General features: G+C 39.7%; 1 protein-coding gene across 1 annotated transcript; it reads left to right on the forward strand.

Moving 5' to 3' along the window:
- Positions 1-374: 374 nt before the first annotated feature.
- Positions 375-14,515, forward strand: HAVCR2 (hepatitis A virus cellular receptor 2). Its single transcript, XM_042907443.1, has 7 exons — positions 375-432; positions 1,686-2,024; positions 2,931-3,014; positions 6,912-6,952; positions 8,436-8,562; positions 11,918-11,954; positions 14,072-14,515. Exons 1-7 carry the CDS (start codon positions 375-377, stop codon positions 14,229-14,231), a joined length of 846 nt encoding a protein of 281 aa, XP_042763377.1. The 3' UTR covers positions 14,232-14,515.
- Positions 14,516-16,432: the final 1,917 nt, after the last annotated feature.

Here is a 16,432-nt window from a genome sequence, read left to right on the forward strand (position 1 = left end):
TATTTCATTGGAGATATGAGAGGGCTCTCTCCACTTGCTAAGAGAGTTTTCTTGACTGGCTGAGAGACATTTTTCTTCCTTGAGTATTGCTTCCTCTTCGTTGATACTAACAGGATAAATATCAGAGCCCTTACAGGATGTGTGTGGTGTAGCACGACAGACAACTGGGGTTTCCTTTGATGTAACTGTGGATTTGACAGCATTAACAGAGGAAAGATTGGTAGTCAGGTGCCCTGGTGTGTTGGTCCAGCAGTCGGGGAGAGCAGCCATTGCTCCTGTGATTGTGGAAGAGATACAATTGCAAGAGGTACCCAGTTCCACTGGAGAATCAAAACTAAACAGAGCTATTACTGGACGTTTCTTCTTCAGAATCCATGGTTTCACAACTTTCCTTCGACTGTGTCCTGCTGCTGCTGCTGCCACTACTCACAAGTAAGTCTGGGCACGGGCTGTCACACCTGGATAGCGTGAGATAAAGATACAAAGACAGTCATTGTAATATTTGTAGTAGCAAGTTTGGTAGCAGCCTAAATAAATGCCCACTAGTGGGGGAGTAGGTAAATCAGTTTGTGATATCTTCATGATGCAAACGGTGAAGCTGACCAAACATAGTGATATGAAATGTCTCTAAGTTGAAACGTTAATTGAATAAAGCAAAGAACAGAATAACATGTATATTAGACTTCCATTTGTGGATGTGTGTTGTAGGGAATAACATGTATATTAGACTTCCATGTGGGAATACATGAATGGTCCTTAATGTATAGACTCTGGGAAGGGGAACCAGAAAATGGGAAGGAGCAGGGAGAGGGAGTATACTTTTCATATATCTTTTAAAAAATTTTTTAATGTTTATTTATTTGAGAGAGAGAGAGAGAGAGAGAGAGAACATGAGTGGGGAAGGGGCAGAGAGAGAGGAGGACACAGAATGTGAAGCAGTCTCGAGGCTCTGAGCTGTCAGCACAGAGCCTGATCGCAGGGCTTGAATTCACGGACTGTGTGATCAAGACCTGAGCCAAAGTCTGATGCTTAACTGATGGAGCCACCCAGGAGCCCTCATATACCTTTTTATACTGTTTAAATGTTTCACTATATATAATTTATTAATATATATATACTTAAAGACAATTCATTTCAAACCTCAAAATAGCCTGTGGGTGGTTTCAAATATGCAAGCTTCTTATTTAGCCAATAGTTTTTATTCATTATGTGCTGAGTGCTTAAAAAAAGAGAGAGCTTTATGTTAACTGCCTTTCATCGATGAGCAGATGGGTGAGCTGTTTTACTAGTTAACAATGACTCATTTTCTGACTATCTGCCCAGCCCTCCGATGTTCACAGGGCTAGACCACAATTGTCTCTTAGGGCATTGGTTCTCAAAGTGAATTTCCAACCAGCTCTGTCAACAACTGGAAACCTGCTAGAAATTCAGATTTTTATACCCCACCCCAGACCTATCGAAGTAGGAACTCTAGCGGTTGAGCCCAACCATCTGTGTTTTAACAAGGCTTTCTGGTGATTCTGATGCTCCTCCAGTCCGACAATCATTGTCATAATGGATCATCTTCCAAACAGGACAGCAGGACTGGTTTCCTTTTTATTCTGTATGGCATTACTTGCAGTTTTCTTGAAATGGACCAGCCTCACTCATTGCCTGGATCTTGCTCTCTTTACTTCTTTATTCAGGGTCTTTGGAAGTGGAATACGTAGTTGAAGTGGGTCAGAATGCTGTTCTGCCCTGCACCTACTCTCCAGCCACTCCTGAGAATCTTGTGCCTGTCTGCTGGGGCAAGGGATCCTGTCCTATGTTTGAATGTCATAGTATGGTGCTCAGCACAGATGGAAGGAACTTGAAATATCAGACATCCAACAGATACCAGCTAAAGAGGAATTTCCACAAAGGAGATGTGTCCTTGACTATAGAGAATGTGACTCTAGCTGACAGTGGGACCTATTGCTGCCGGATTCAATTCCCAGGCCTAATGAATGATAAAAAATCAAACCTGGAGTTGGTCATCAAACCAGGTGAGTGGACCTTTGCGTGTCTTCTTTATGAATAAAACTCACCTGCAGGTAATTAAATATACTGATTGGTCTCATTTCTGATCTCCCCAATTACAGCCCTGGGAGTGGGTCCCTAAGACCTAAAGTTTAACAGGCTCCACCGACAATGCCCAGCCACATTTAATTCCCTTCCTCTATTTTCAAACTCAGGGACAGGATCTGTAGAATGGGAGGAAAGGCCTAGATCAGTGGTTAAGAACCTGATTGCTCATTAGATCACCTGGAAAGCTTTTTAACACTTACATCTTCTTGGTCCCCACCCACAAACCAGAGAAATCGGCATTTCCAGAGGTAGAGCCCGAGTTCCGGGATTTTACGAAGTCTACCTTAGATGATTCTCCTCCCTGTGCAGTCAGGATTGAGAACCACTGGACTGTGTATGTGTGGGGTGGGTAGTGGCGGGGTACACGTGTTTGTACATTTTAAGATTTATACAGCATATAGTGTGTGGCTGATGAAGCTCAGTTTAAATCCAACTTTGCCTCTTACTAGCTGTGTAATCTTGGGCAAGTTATTTAAGCTCTGTGGCCTCCTGTTCTATAAAACATGGCAATTCCTACTACACAGGCCATTGGAAGGATTTTATGAAGTGTTTTATAAAAAGCATTTAGCATGGCCATTTGTGTGGCTATTAGTTCTATTATTAACAATTAGACTGCGATGACGATGGCCGTTAACAGACCTCTGCCCAACATGTGAAGAGTCTCATACACTCTCAGTGAACACGTCCTGGTAGGTTTGGCAGTTGGGCATGTGCCTTTCTTCATTTGTTGTGTTTCATATTTTTTTCTGCTGCCCCTTTGATTCCCCGAAACAAGCTCTCTGCTCTCAGAGAAGTCTCATCCTTATATTGGTTTCTGACATTAGCCAAGGTCACCCCTGCTCGGCCTACACGCAGAGACTTCGGTACAGCCTTTCCAAGAATGCTCACCACCAAGGGATATGGCTCAGGTAATTATACAAGTGGTGTAAGAGGAAGCCTTCTGGCATTTTCTGAGTTCGGAGGATTTTGAATATGGGAAAGAGATGAGAAATGGGTTTGAGTGGAGGTGTGAATGTTCCTATGCACCTGAGATATTGTGTGTGGTGAGAGGGGTGGTGGGGACAAACCTGTGTTGGGAAAAAGGAGCGCTGAGCTAGGATTTGGAATTAGTCACAAGTAGCCCTGTGACCTGGGCTGAAGCCTTTCACTTCCCTGGACCTCACCTTCCTGTTCTGTTCAAGGAGAGGGTTCAGAATCTTTGGATTTTGTAACCTGGTAAAATTCCCACTCCCTCCCCCTAAAAAAAGAATTTTGGTAATATATGTATTTTGCCAAATAAGGAAAAAATTGCATTATTATCCATTATTGCAATAATAAAAGACATGTTTTTAAATTAAATACATTTATTCTAATGAAAAACTCATTACATTGCCATTATTTTCCAATTGACTCCCAGAATGGGGATGTTTTGTTATGAATCCATCCCAGTCCATGTTTGGGGTTGGATTAGGTGATTTCAAGGATCTCTTCTTACTGGAATGAAGCCCATCATCTTCCCTCAATTCCAACCTCAGAAGGAGCAGCTATATTCTTTAAGTAATTCAACAAGGACTTTTCCATGCTGCTCTGGAAGAGAAGATAGGATCAAAAGAGCAGACCTCAGGTCACATTGAGCAGGGAGATTAATCTTAAATGTCTCCTGTCAAAGTCCTGGTCTCTCTTATACTCTCTGGAGCTTAGTCTTCCATTCAGTAAGATGAGGGTAATAACAGGTAAGTCCAAGTCCCATATCTTAATCTCATAAATCTCCTAAATCCCACTTTATGAAATTTAACTAAGAAAGGGTGTCTCAAGTGCTTAGCCCAGTATTTGATCATACTATGTACTCAGTACACGTTGGTTATTGTCCTTAATGTTACCAATAAGATCTGGAGGCAGAATGCGATTGTGGTTAAGCACATCAGCAATAGGTAGGTAGAATGGGTTCCAATATCAGCTCTTCCCGCTAGCTTTGTGAGCTCAAGGTAAAATTGCTCAAACTTTGTGAGGCTCAGTTTCCTTACCTCTATGTTGAGGGTAATCTACTGTGTAAGATTGTTCTAAAGATTTGAGTGTGACAATGTTTGTAAAGTGCTCAGTGTAGTACCTGACCCACAGAAAGCACCCAAATACTGGTTATTATTGTAAGTAGTAACCTTAGCTCTCTAGTGGTTTAATATTTGGTAGTTGCTTAGTGATTGGTAGATAATATCTCTTATGCAATTAGTGAGGAAATAAAATACGGCGGGAACAGATGGTAGCCCTCATTGTGGCCTAAGCAAGTCATACCAGATATTTATTGTATGCCCACATTCCCATCCTGTGCTACCAATGCTGTTTATAACATCACCCTCAAGCGCACATTCACTGTATACCCACACACCTTCCTCACGAGGCAGTATATTTCCTCAGAGTTGTCTATATCCTAAACAAGTCTTTTTCTCTTTAGTTTTTACTTGTTAGTTCCTTCCCTTTAGGGCAACAAAGATGGGGGCATTTCTTGCATTGGGAATATAGGCACAGTACCTACAATCTCTGAGCTTTCGATGGCCTAAGAAAATATTCAAGTAAACAAACAAAAAATGTAACAGCTCCAAAGTAGGAAAATAAATAAAAATTAAAATTATTATTTAATGGCATGTCCATAACATGTAACATGATGTCAACTAGTTACCTGCAAGTCAACCTGTGTGTACTTATACATACCTTTTCTTTAGTGTGGAATGTGGGTACATTTAATATGTTTGCTATAAAGTGGAATGGAACCTTAACAAGTAAGAATTCAAGAATCATGGAACCTATCTTGAACACAAAACAATGTAATGTCTCTTCCACCTAAAGGATGTAGGACAGGGTCACAGTGAATCCTCAGCTCTGGAGATAGACTTGGCCTAAATCTCAGGTTTGTCAATGAATAGTTGTGTGATCTTAGGCAAAGTACCTCTCTGAGAATCAGGTTTTTCATCTGAAGAATGGAAAAATAATAGTACCTACTTATTGTGGTGAAGATTAAAAGCTGTTGGGCAAATAAAGTACTAAGCACCATGTCTGGCATATAATATGTACTAGATGGTAACTACAAATTCATAAACTTTTAAGACTCTCACATGCCACCCTGTTGCTACCTCCACTCCAGCCAAGTCTTGGGTTCTCTGGGAAAATCAAAGCAACTTTTTCCAACTGTCCCACTCACTTGGTTGATGGCTATCTATGTGAAAATAATCTGCGATAATCTATAAAATGGAGTGCTGTTGGGTCATTTTCCCTGTAAATCGTAATTAAAAAAAAGAGAAGTCAGTCTTATCATTTAGGCCAAGAAAAATAATTACAGGGAAGCAGAAACTGGATTTACATTAGAAAATCTTGTGTGTGGTTAAGATTCATGTTTACTTAGTAGTTCCACCAATGTGGTTTTTATACTTTAAATTCCTTTTTGGGTAATAAGAGCAAAGGTAAGTGGAAGATAATCTCTTTTACTTCCTCTTTTTTAAAAATAGTTTTAGGCTGAGAATAGTAAAATATTAATATTAAAGTCATGGTGTGTTGGGATGCCTGGGTGGCTCAGTTGGTTAACTGTCTGACTTCGGCTCAGGCTCGAGTCTTGCATCAGGCTCTGTGCTGACAGCTCAGAGCTTGGAGCCTGCTTTGGATTCTGTGTCTCCCTGTCTCTCTCTGCCCCTCCCCTGTTCATGTCCTGTCTCTCTTTGTCTCTCAAAAAATAAAACATAATGTTAAAAAAAGAAATTAAAAAAAAAATCATTGTTAAAGCAGGAGTCCTGCCTTAAAGGATTTAGATTTTTAGGCTTCCAGAAAGTGGCCATGACATTTAAGAAGTTTCAGAGCCTCTGACTCAGCCAGATAAATGAGTAGGCATCCTTAATTTTCCCAAAGCTAAACATCTACTGATTTTTAGAAAGCAGCATCTGTGAGGTCAGGGCTTGTGCCCATGCTGTTCACGGCTCTGTACCCTGGGCCTGGCACAGAGAAGGGGTGTAGTACATGTTCATCAAATGGATAAGCAGGTAAAGAAATGAATGAGTAAAAAGGAAAGAAGGTGAGATGGCACCTGGGCAATGTGACCACGTGGTAGTGACAATGCAAAAGTAAAGGTTGTTGAAAGGGACATCGTTCAGAGTGTCTTGTTTAAAGCCATGCAGACCTAAATTGAAAGGCTATTTCTGTTATTCACTAATCTCTGTGACCCTGGGTAAGTCCCCTAACTTCCTAATTCTCAGCTTCTTCATCTGCGAAATGGGGCTAATAGTCTCTACTTTAGGATAGTTGTTTTGAATGCTAAATGAGATACTTCGTTCAAAGAATTTAGCACCATGTCAGCTCATGGTAAATTATAGCTATAGTTATTATTACTCTCATTTTTAGGCAATGAAATACCCCGTCTCCCTCTTAATGAGTAAATGTTAAACTTTTTTAAGAAAATTAACTTTTGTTATCTTTCAAAGTCTCATTACAATATAATGCCTGGTTGAGTGTTATCAATGTTGTTGGCAATTTGCTGCCCTCTTTGGGGTGCTGTGGACACAACAAACCACATATTCGACAGAGGTTTTCCTGGCAGAGGTCTCCAGTTCATAGAACATAAGTAGTCAGGTTCATTATCTGGATAAAAAAAATATGGTCATCCATATCAAATCGTTGATTTGTAAGTGTTTAGAAAATTTTGTTGGTCTCACAATTACTTATTGTGAAGAGTATAGAGTAGGATTAATTTCAAATATGATTCTAGGCATCTTTAAGAGTTTTTAAAACTCAGATAAAAGAAAACATTCTTGACTATTCTATCAGCTGTTTTTTTCTCTTTATGGCAGAGACACGGACACTGGAGGCCCTCCATGATAAAAATCAAACTGTAAGTGACATGGACATGTGTGTGTGTGCATGCGTGTGTGCGTGGGTGCGCGCGTGCTAACCTCATATTCAACTCAGAGGGAAGAAAGTTTGGCTTTAGTCTTCATTCTTGTTTGCTCCTCTCCTTTGGAGAAAACATGCCTCACTCTCCATTAGCCTCAGAGCCCTCCGCTGTAACATGTTGATGAGGGCAGTTCTAGCCATCTAAGGACAGAATGAGGGGGTAAGTGCAAAGTGCCTAGCACATAGTAAGTGCTGGAAAACAAAAACACAAAACCACTAGCTTCTTGTTTCTCTTCTCATATTTCACAACTGCGAACCGCTGTGGAGGGTTCAAAGACCCTCCATATCCCTGGAATATATTTCTTCTCGCTTGCATGGTAACCCTGATGAGAAAGATTGTGTAAATTTATTTATGTCTGACAAGACACTAGTCAGGAGTATTTGAAGTCAACAATGTATATATCGAAGTATAAACAAATCAATATTTTAATTAACCACAATTTTAGTGTCCCCCACTTTCTCAGAGCAAAAGGGAATCCCCTAGATATCAAGCTTATAGTAGTGACTTAAAAATTCTTTGAGGATGTATACAGGAGTCTGCATTCATTTGACTAAGTCCCCTACTTGTGTGTTCACAACCAAGGCTCAGCACTTTGTGTTTGTCCCTGCCCCTCTTTGTGACCAAAGACTGACTCTAAGTACCTCTGTATATCCATAGTATTTAATGCACAGTACCTTGCATATAGCACTCCTGTAGTAAAAGTTGATTGAATAAGTGGAAAATTTAATTTCTTTGACTTCTTTGTTTTAAAGTTATTTATCATTGTTGCTTTTAAAGGGAGAATATGGACTAAAATTTTGAAAGCAGAAGAATGTTATGGCTTTCAGTTACAAAATAAAATTAATAAAACTAATTAGAGAAATAGCCACAATACCTATCACCACGTAAGCACTGATTGCATTTACTGCATACAAGGCCCTGTGCTAGGCATTTTGTATTTCTTGTTACTTCATTTTCCTAAGAACTCTCCAAGATGATGGCAGAGCTGGGATTTGAACCCAGGACTATCTGGCTGCAAAGGCCTGGCCCTTGAATCAGTTTTTCTGTGAAGGTGGGGGCTTCTCTGCAAGACACCAAGTTTAAACCACTCTGAAACTCCCTGGAACACCAGGGGACCTTGGATGAACAGGGTTCCACCCTAAAACCTATTTATGTTTGTGGGGGAGGGGGGTCCATTTATTAAGAGTTCCTTGTCCCCCCCCCCCCCCCCCACATTGTAGAAGCAGCACATTTTATTCCCTTGTAAGTTTAAGGATTATGCTGATCCCGTTCTTTGGGTGGTTTGAGGCTTGTCTAGAAGGAGATAGATCATGCACGGTCTCAAGGTCCCTGCACTCCTCTGGTGCTGTACGTCACGAGACTAGCTGAGCACACAACTGATTTCTGCCCATCTGCTGCAATTCTGTTTGTGTTTCCATAGCAAATACCCACATTGGCTAACGAATTACAAGACTCTGCTGTGACCACCAGAATAGGCATCTACATTGGAGTGGGGATCTCTGCTGGGCTGACTCTCATTCTTATCATTGCTGCTTTAATTCTCACATGTAAGTTGGTTGATGTTGCAACTCTCTCCCTCTGATAAGGAACTGTTAAAATAGGAACCAACACAAACCTAGATACAAATGTAAGTTTGTATTTATACCTGAAGGCGATTAAACTGAGTACCCTGTAGTCCTTCCAAACCTAACAATAATAATAGCTAATTTTTATGCAATGCTTTACCATGTTATATGCAGGCCTGGTGCTAAACGTTTTACGTACATTTTATTGTCACCATCTCATGTGGCAGGTAGTATTTATCACCGTTTTATAGTGCAGGAAACTATAGCTACTAGAAAGTGAGCCTCTTTCCCAAGGTTTCAGAATCCATAAGAGGCAAAACTAGAATTGAAATTCAAGCAGACTGATTCTAGCACCTGTTCTCTTACCTTTCGTTAAGAAAATAAACTTCTTTAATTCATGAATTAAGTTTATTAGGAAGTGCGACAACAGAAAGTAATTTCTTTCTGTGCGTTTTTCTATCTTATTTGTTTCTCAGGCACAGGTCTTTAGAGAGAGGGGTGGCAAGTCCTTTTACCAATGGGTCATGGCCAGGATTGCAGCATTTGTATTTTCAGTAGATGATTATGCATGGGAAACCATCACTATAATCAAGACCCAAACATCGTCATCACCCCAAAAGCTTTGCACACTTTTATATTTGTGATATATTCTCTTCTCTTTGAGGACAGAGGCCAAGACCTTATACCCCAGGGCTTAGTACATTCTAGCAACCCTTCCTACTAATACTTAAAACATGGACTGCATATAGGGTGACCAACCAACCCAGATTTTCCCAGGACTGAAGGGGCCTTAGGATGTGATCCTGCCAATGCTAAAACTGGGACAGTCCAGGGAAAACCAGGATGAATTGGTCACCCTAATTGTGCGACTTAAAGCTGCTGAGTGCTTTATGGGCATTAAATCTTCATGATTACCTTAATGAGAAAGATACTAATATTATTCTAATTTACCAATAGAGAATGAACATGCTGGCCAGAGCCACACAGTTATTAGATACAGAATTTGAAAGCAGGACTCTCTTATTCCTTACCATTATGCTATTCTGCTAACCTCGGTAAATGGATTGTTCACGGAAAGAAACTACCCTAGCCACACTTACCTGGGTTTGCACAGAGGCAGTAGTGGAGTTTGTGAATTGATCACATGAATGCAAAGTCTACAGGTTGAAAAAGAGCAATGCTAGTACTCACTAGCCTTTCAAGTTCTGCCATGCCATTTCAGCTGGTGCAAAGAGGCTCGAAGTGAAGGTAATGAATGGGAGAAGTTTGACACTTTATACACACATATGTATTACTCCAAAAACATGGCTACTTCGAAGGACAGATAGGAAAGTCCTGTTTGATTTGTGGTCTACAGGTTGCTAGACAAAATCTTATGACCAAGGTGACAGGTTTTTAAGTCATGACATCAAAGCCATAAATTGGTTAACAATACAACCAGCGATCCCGTATCTTTCTAGTGCACTCTCTGAGATGAGCGAGCATACCTCAGTACCACTCAAACCCCTCTCATTTCTCACTCAACTGATGAAGTATAAAAGACCTGTTCCATCTCCTTAGACTTAGCTAAGACTTCATTCTCCTTTTACCCCTTTCTCCAGAATTATCTACCTCTCCCTTTCTATTTATTCTATTCTCATCAGCATAAAAATATGTTCTAACTCACCTATTCCTCTTTAGCTACTCCCATTTCTGTTTTCCTTCACAGCCATATTTCTCAGATGAATTTTTCCTACTTTGTACCCCCTGAACTCTTCAGCCCATCATCTAGCTTCCATCCCTGAAGCACAATGGAGATAGTTTTAGTCAAGCTCACTGACAACCTCCATTTTGCTAAATCCAATAGACACTTCTGTCTTCATTGTAGTCAATCTTTCAGCAATATTTAATCAAATTGACTCTCACTCATTCTAGATAGTATTCCTTCTCTTGGCTTCTAAAACACCACTCTCCTACTTCATTGGCCGTCCATTTTCAGTCATTTTTGTTATTTCCTCTTCTGTTTGACCTTTAGATATTCATATTCCTCAGGGTTGGCCCTTTCCCTTTCTCTATACCCTCTAGGTGATGGTGTCTATTTCCATAGGTTTAAATAGGTTTTAATTAATTTATTTAATTTAATAATTAATTTATTTAAATAAATAAATAATAAATAAATAAATAATTTTAATTTAATTAAATTAATTAATTTAATTAATTTAATTAAATAGGTTAAATAGGTCTATTTCCATAGGTTTAAATTAAATCTTTAATTCCCCCCTCCAACTCTGAGTGTTTGTCCTGTTGATACCTCCACTTAGATGCCTTCCACACTTAACATGTCCCAAATGGAGGTCTAGAGTCTATATTCCACCTTCCCAGAACACGGCCTCTGCCTCTCTGGTGTTTCCCATTATAACGTTTCACTACCATCCATCTGGTTGTTTAAGCCAGAATGCCATAGGCCATCCTAGAATCCTGTTTCCTCCTAACATAAAAGCCAATTTTAATTCCTTCAGACTTTCTCCAAAATATATGTAAAATACATTCATTATTCTGAATCTCTTTTGATCACCACCTTACTGTGATGTGAGGCATCACGATCTCTACTTAACTTCTTCATTTTTTAAATACCTGCTTTTAATCTATTCCCCACATAGTAGTTAGAGTGATCTTAAAACCCAGTCAGCTCATATTTCTGTCCTCCAATTATTTCTTATAGGAATAAGAGTAAGATTCTTATTTTATAGAATAATATCCAAAATCTAGATTATGACTTAAAAGGTCTTATAGGAGCTATCCCCAGCCTACCTCTCAGAACTTATCTTGGGCTATTTTCTTATTTCAGCCATATTTTCAGTTTCAGGAAGCCATACTCATCATTACCAGGGATTCTCTTTGCCTGAATTCTTCCCCTGCCTGTTCACTTGGCTGACTCATTTTCTTTATTTTCGGAACTGAGCTTAAAGGTTACCCCTCCTGAGAGTTTTTTCCTGACCACCTTCTCAGTCATCTGTTACAGTGCATTGTTGGTTCCACAATTAGAAATTATTATTTTCAATGCCCCCCTCACTAGAACACAAGCTTTCAGAAGTCAGGGCTCACAATTCACCTTTGCATTCCCAGTGCCTACCAGATGCTCCATGTATTTCCTGAATGTGAAAAATGTATCTTTATTGCTTTCTAGAAGAGTCCATGTAACAATCCAAGACACACATTGATAGTTTGATTTAATTCAGTCCAAGAGGAGACCAGATTTTCTTAAACAATCCTTGCCTTCAGTGAGTTCATTTTATTTCCTAACTCATTTGTTTTATGAGAGCAGTTTTAATGGACTTTTCTTCCACATTTTACCTAGGGTATTCTTATAGCAAAGAGAAGTTACAGAATTCAAGGTAAGAGTAATGGGTAGGGTAGGGGAAGGTGGGAATCTTGGAGGCCCCTATTCTAATATGGCTTTGCTCTTAGAAGCCTGGCCCTGGGATTTAAACTTGTACTTCCTTCTTACCTTAGATTTATGTAATGCCAATTAAACACACTGCTCTGTTTTACTTACTGATTTTTCTAGCTTCATTGACTAAAGTTAAGGTATACAATTCATCTCCCTATTGATAGGAAATGCTTATTTGTATATTGATGGTTCTTGTTTTTTTTTTTTTTTTTTTTTTTTTTTTTTTTTTAATGAACTGACCCTTCTAGTGATTGAATTACATCCAGGCTCTGGGTTGAGCTTTGGGTTACAAAAGTGAGCAAGAAACCCAGACTCTACTTTCAGGGCTTTTATAGCTCAGCCCAGGCGTTCTTAACTTAGGTTGCCTATTAGAATCACCTAGGGCACTTGAACATACTGTTGCCAACCCCAGAGCAAATACATTGGCATCTTTGAGGATGAGACCTAAGTATGGGTGTTTTTCTGAAAGTTTTCCAGGTGATTCTAATATGCAAAAGGGGTTGAGATCTACTGGTCTATTATACTGCAGTCTCGGTATCTGTTTTTGACTGTATGCATATGCGTACATATACACACATGCACACCTCCCCATTCCAAATATACGAAGCTTATATAGCGTGTACTAGAATTTAGTGATATTTGGCACATGGGTAGAATGCAGTACATTTCAAGAAAAAAAAAATGACTCATCCCTTTGAATTATATCTAAACCATGAGTGATTTTAGGTAAATATAGATAGTGTATTAAGACAAAATACTCTGCAGTAAAAAGAGCCAAATAAAGCCAAATAAAACAATTTAATTATTAATGGCTTTTGATCATCTGTGCCAGGATCTGTTATTAGAACTGAAACTTGAGGGGCGCCTGGGTGGCGCAGTCGGTTAAGCGTCCGACTTCAGCCAGGTCACGATCTCGCGGTCTGTGAGTTCGAGCCCCGCGTCAGGCTCTGGGCTGATGGCTCGGAGCCTGGAGCCTGCTTCCGATTCTGTGTCTCCCTCTCTCTCTGCCCCTCCCCCGTTCATGCTCTGTCTCTCTCTGTCCCAAAAATAAATAAAAAACGTTGAAAAAAAAATTAAAAAAAAAAAAAAAAAAAAGAACTGAAACTTGAAATGTGATATTACCCATGGGTGATATTTACATGCATTAATTCATTATTTGGTGAAATTAGTTGGTTAATGTTCATCCTTACTTATAAAGGTAAGCTCTGTAGAACGTTAGGAAGTTGTTGCCACATTAACAACTATATCCCCTGATATAGTATGTGATGCTTAGTAGACACCTACACATCTGATGATTGAATGAATAAATGCTCCTTACAGCAGCCCTGTAAAATAGAATGTTTATTATTCCCATTTTACAGATGAGGACCCTGAGACACAAAGTTTGCTAATACGCAGCCTTCATGGGATTTTTATGTATTGTTTACTGCTGCATTTCTTGCTTTGTAGCACAGTGGGTAACACACTAAAAATTTCTTGACTGAGTAAATGAAAACAAACAAACAAACAAAAACCCAACCACTTAATTTGTCCAAGGTCATATGGCTGGTAAGTGACAGACAGAATTCAAACTCAAGTCTGATTGGATCCATAAAATATTTCCTTTTTTTTTTCTTTTTGAAACTGTTCAAGTCCACAGAAGAATTGAAGTTATAGTACAAGAACAACAGAACGCTTCAACCAAACTCATGGTTTGAGATTTGGACCTGCTTGCTTTGTTTGTTTCTCTATTTACAGAGAACGTTTCTTCTGAACTATTTGTAAGGACATTTTAGACATCTTCCCCCTTCACCTAAACACTTCAGTCTGTACCTCCTTCCAACACGATGCCATTTTTATACTTAGGAAAATTAAGATTAATTCAAAGGAATTCAAATTTCCTCAACTGTTCCACAAATTGTTTTATGCTATTTTATGGCTTTTTTTTTTTTCCTAGTTAGGACCTGATCAAGGATCATGTACTATATTTGGTTGTTGTCTCTTCAGCAAAGCCTCTTATCTTAACTCTATTCTGTGCTGCCCAAGAAATGCTTAACTCAACTGTAACATTTATTTCCACAGCCTTGTCCCTTTGGCCAACGTCGCTCCCTCAGGGTTAGCAAATACAGTAGCAGAAGGAATGCACTCAGAGGAAAACATCTATATCATTGAGGAGAACATATATGAAATAGAAGATCCATATGAATACTACTGCTATGTCAGCAGAGAGCAACTATCCTGACAACCCAGAGATCTAACCCTTTAACCCCGCCAGATCCCACTACTTCATTTTTGAGCATGGTATCATTGTGAAAACTATGAAATGTGTCAGCTGATTGGTTTTAGAGGCCCTGTCCATGGCCACCAAGCAGAGTTTTTACATTTCGGGAGATAATTAGCTCACATAGGGATGGAACTGTGTCCTACACTGTATTTAGGTACAACATCACCTCTGTATTTCAGCCAGTGGGGCTACCCAATATAGAGCATGCTAATCGGGGCATTAGAGTTCAAATGGGCTTTTATATAGAGTAGGAATTGTTGGGTTTTTTTTTTTTTTTAATGTTTATTCACTTTTGAGAGAGAGACAGAGACAGAGACAGAGGACGAATGGGGGAGGGGCAGAGAGATTGCGAGACACAGGATCTGAAATAGGCTCCAGACTCTGAGCTGTCAGCACAGAGCCCGATGAGGTGTTCAAGCCCACAGACTGTGAGATCAATACCTGAGCCAAATTTAGATGCTTAACTGACTGAGCTACCCACGCACCCCTAGGCTAGGAATTCTTAATATGTGGTCCCAAGAATTCCAGGAAATTCAGTCACATGATGTATCCACAGAGCTACTGAAAATATAGGGAAAATTATGTGTTAAGATATGTGCATGTCTTTTTGGTACAGAAAGTCTAAAGGGGCCACTGAGTTTCAAAGAGTTCTGTGACGCATAAAAAATTTAGAAGCTATTAGAGGAGGAGTAGATGGTCTCGAAGGTTCTCTCTGAGTCTCAAGACTTATGCTTCTTTGAATATTGATTGTTTCCCAGTAAGTGCCTCTGCACAGCTCTCCTTCGCCAGTTAAGTAGACTGCCTAGCAAGTCCTGTGGTGTGAAGGAGCTCCTAGAGAAAAAGGAAGTGTGCTCCGTGTGTTGCCAAGTTTTGCTTGGGGTGCACTCAAAAGGAAATATCTCTGACCAACTTCTCCATTCATGGAGAGAACTGGAGCTATGTTTTTCATAGAAGAAGAAGCAGTGACTTGTACACAAATTCTGTTTCCTGGTGGAAAGAAAGCACAGGGCTCCAGCAATCTATATTTATCGGCATCAAATCCTGTGATGGAAAGGCTGTGGTCCCTAAACTTCATTTCCAAGGTGGTGGCGACTAAGTTTGTCTTCTCTTACTCATTGCCTGCCCAGTGCCTGGCACGGCTCTCCCACATAATAGAAATGTACTAAATGCCTTTGGAATGAAAAACATAAGCAGAAAGGCAGCCTTCTGGAAAGATTTTTCCATTGCAGAACTTAGAGCTCTTCTTGGAGAACTCACAGACACTCCTAAGCTCTCAAATCTGTTCTTATCTAGTTCAAAGTGGTGTTTGCTTCTTAGCTCAGGCCTTTGAAAGTCTGTTACTCTCTTGTCTGTGTCCCCCTTTCTGCTAAGCCTCCTCAGTATATAAAGAATCAATGAGAAGGACCTGTTGCTGCCTGAAAACTACCCCTCCCCAGGTAATAACTAAATCGCTGCGATGCTGTATGCAGAAAGTGTTGGTCACCAAGGATGTAGGCAGACTGTTTATTTCCAGGAGTCTCTGGCAGTTTTGTTGTGTGAATTATAATGTTTGGGCTGCATTTAGACAGTTTTGGGAATCACTGGATTTCTACTGGGAGATATATAAGGGAGATCATTTCATAAAATTATAGGGAACAACTCTCATACAAGATGAAGAATTAACTGTAAATGTTTTACAGTTATGAAATTCTAGAGGGAAAGGACTTCAGACACATTTGAACCATATCAATGGTTCCCACCACCACACCCCTCCTGGAAAGAGATTCTTATCCTATTATTTAAAAATCTTTAAACAATGGTATGTATACAGGATGATTATTGCAATGGTGTTTGTAGGGGACTTTTTATGTCAATTGGGGAATAGTTGATTATTGTAATCTCAACACACTTGTGCATTTAAGTGGTTTCACTTAAGAATTAAGTGGTTTCATCATTGAGCTGTTTTGCTAATTCAATGAATATTTAAGTGCTTACTATGTGTCAGGTACTCTCGTGCTGAGACCATAGAGAGAGACCAAACAGACATATCCCTGACCCTGTAGAACTTGTAGTTCATCTGACAGTAAGGAGGATTCATTCCATTCATTCAGTTGGCGAACATTTATTGGCACCTACTATGTGCCAGATACTGTTCTAGTCCCTAAAAACAGCAGTGAGTT

The sequence above is a fragment of the Panthera leo genome, chromosome A1 (assembly GCF_018350215.1).
Source record: "Panthera leo isolate Ple1 chromosome A1, P.leo_Ple1_pat1.1, whole genome shotgun sequence".
Lineage (NCBI taxonomy): Eukaryota > Metazoa > Chordata > Mammalia > Carnivora > Felidae > Panthera > Panthera leo.

Bases quoted from the DNA above. Each gene is read 5' to 3' on its own strand.
- HAVCR2 (XM_042907443.1), top strand. From the start codon at position 375: ATGGTTTCACAACTTTCCTTCGACTGTGTCCTGCTGCTGCTGCTGCCA. The intron at 433-1,685 runs GTAAGTCTGGGC...TTCTTTATTCAG, and splicing joins GCTGCTGCCACTACTCACAA to GGTCTTTGGAAGTGGAATAC. The intron at 2,025-2,930 runs GTGAGTGGACCT...TTCTGACATTAG, and splicing joins GGAGTTGGTCATCAAACCAG to CCAAGGTCACCCCTGCTCGG.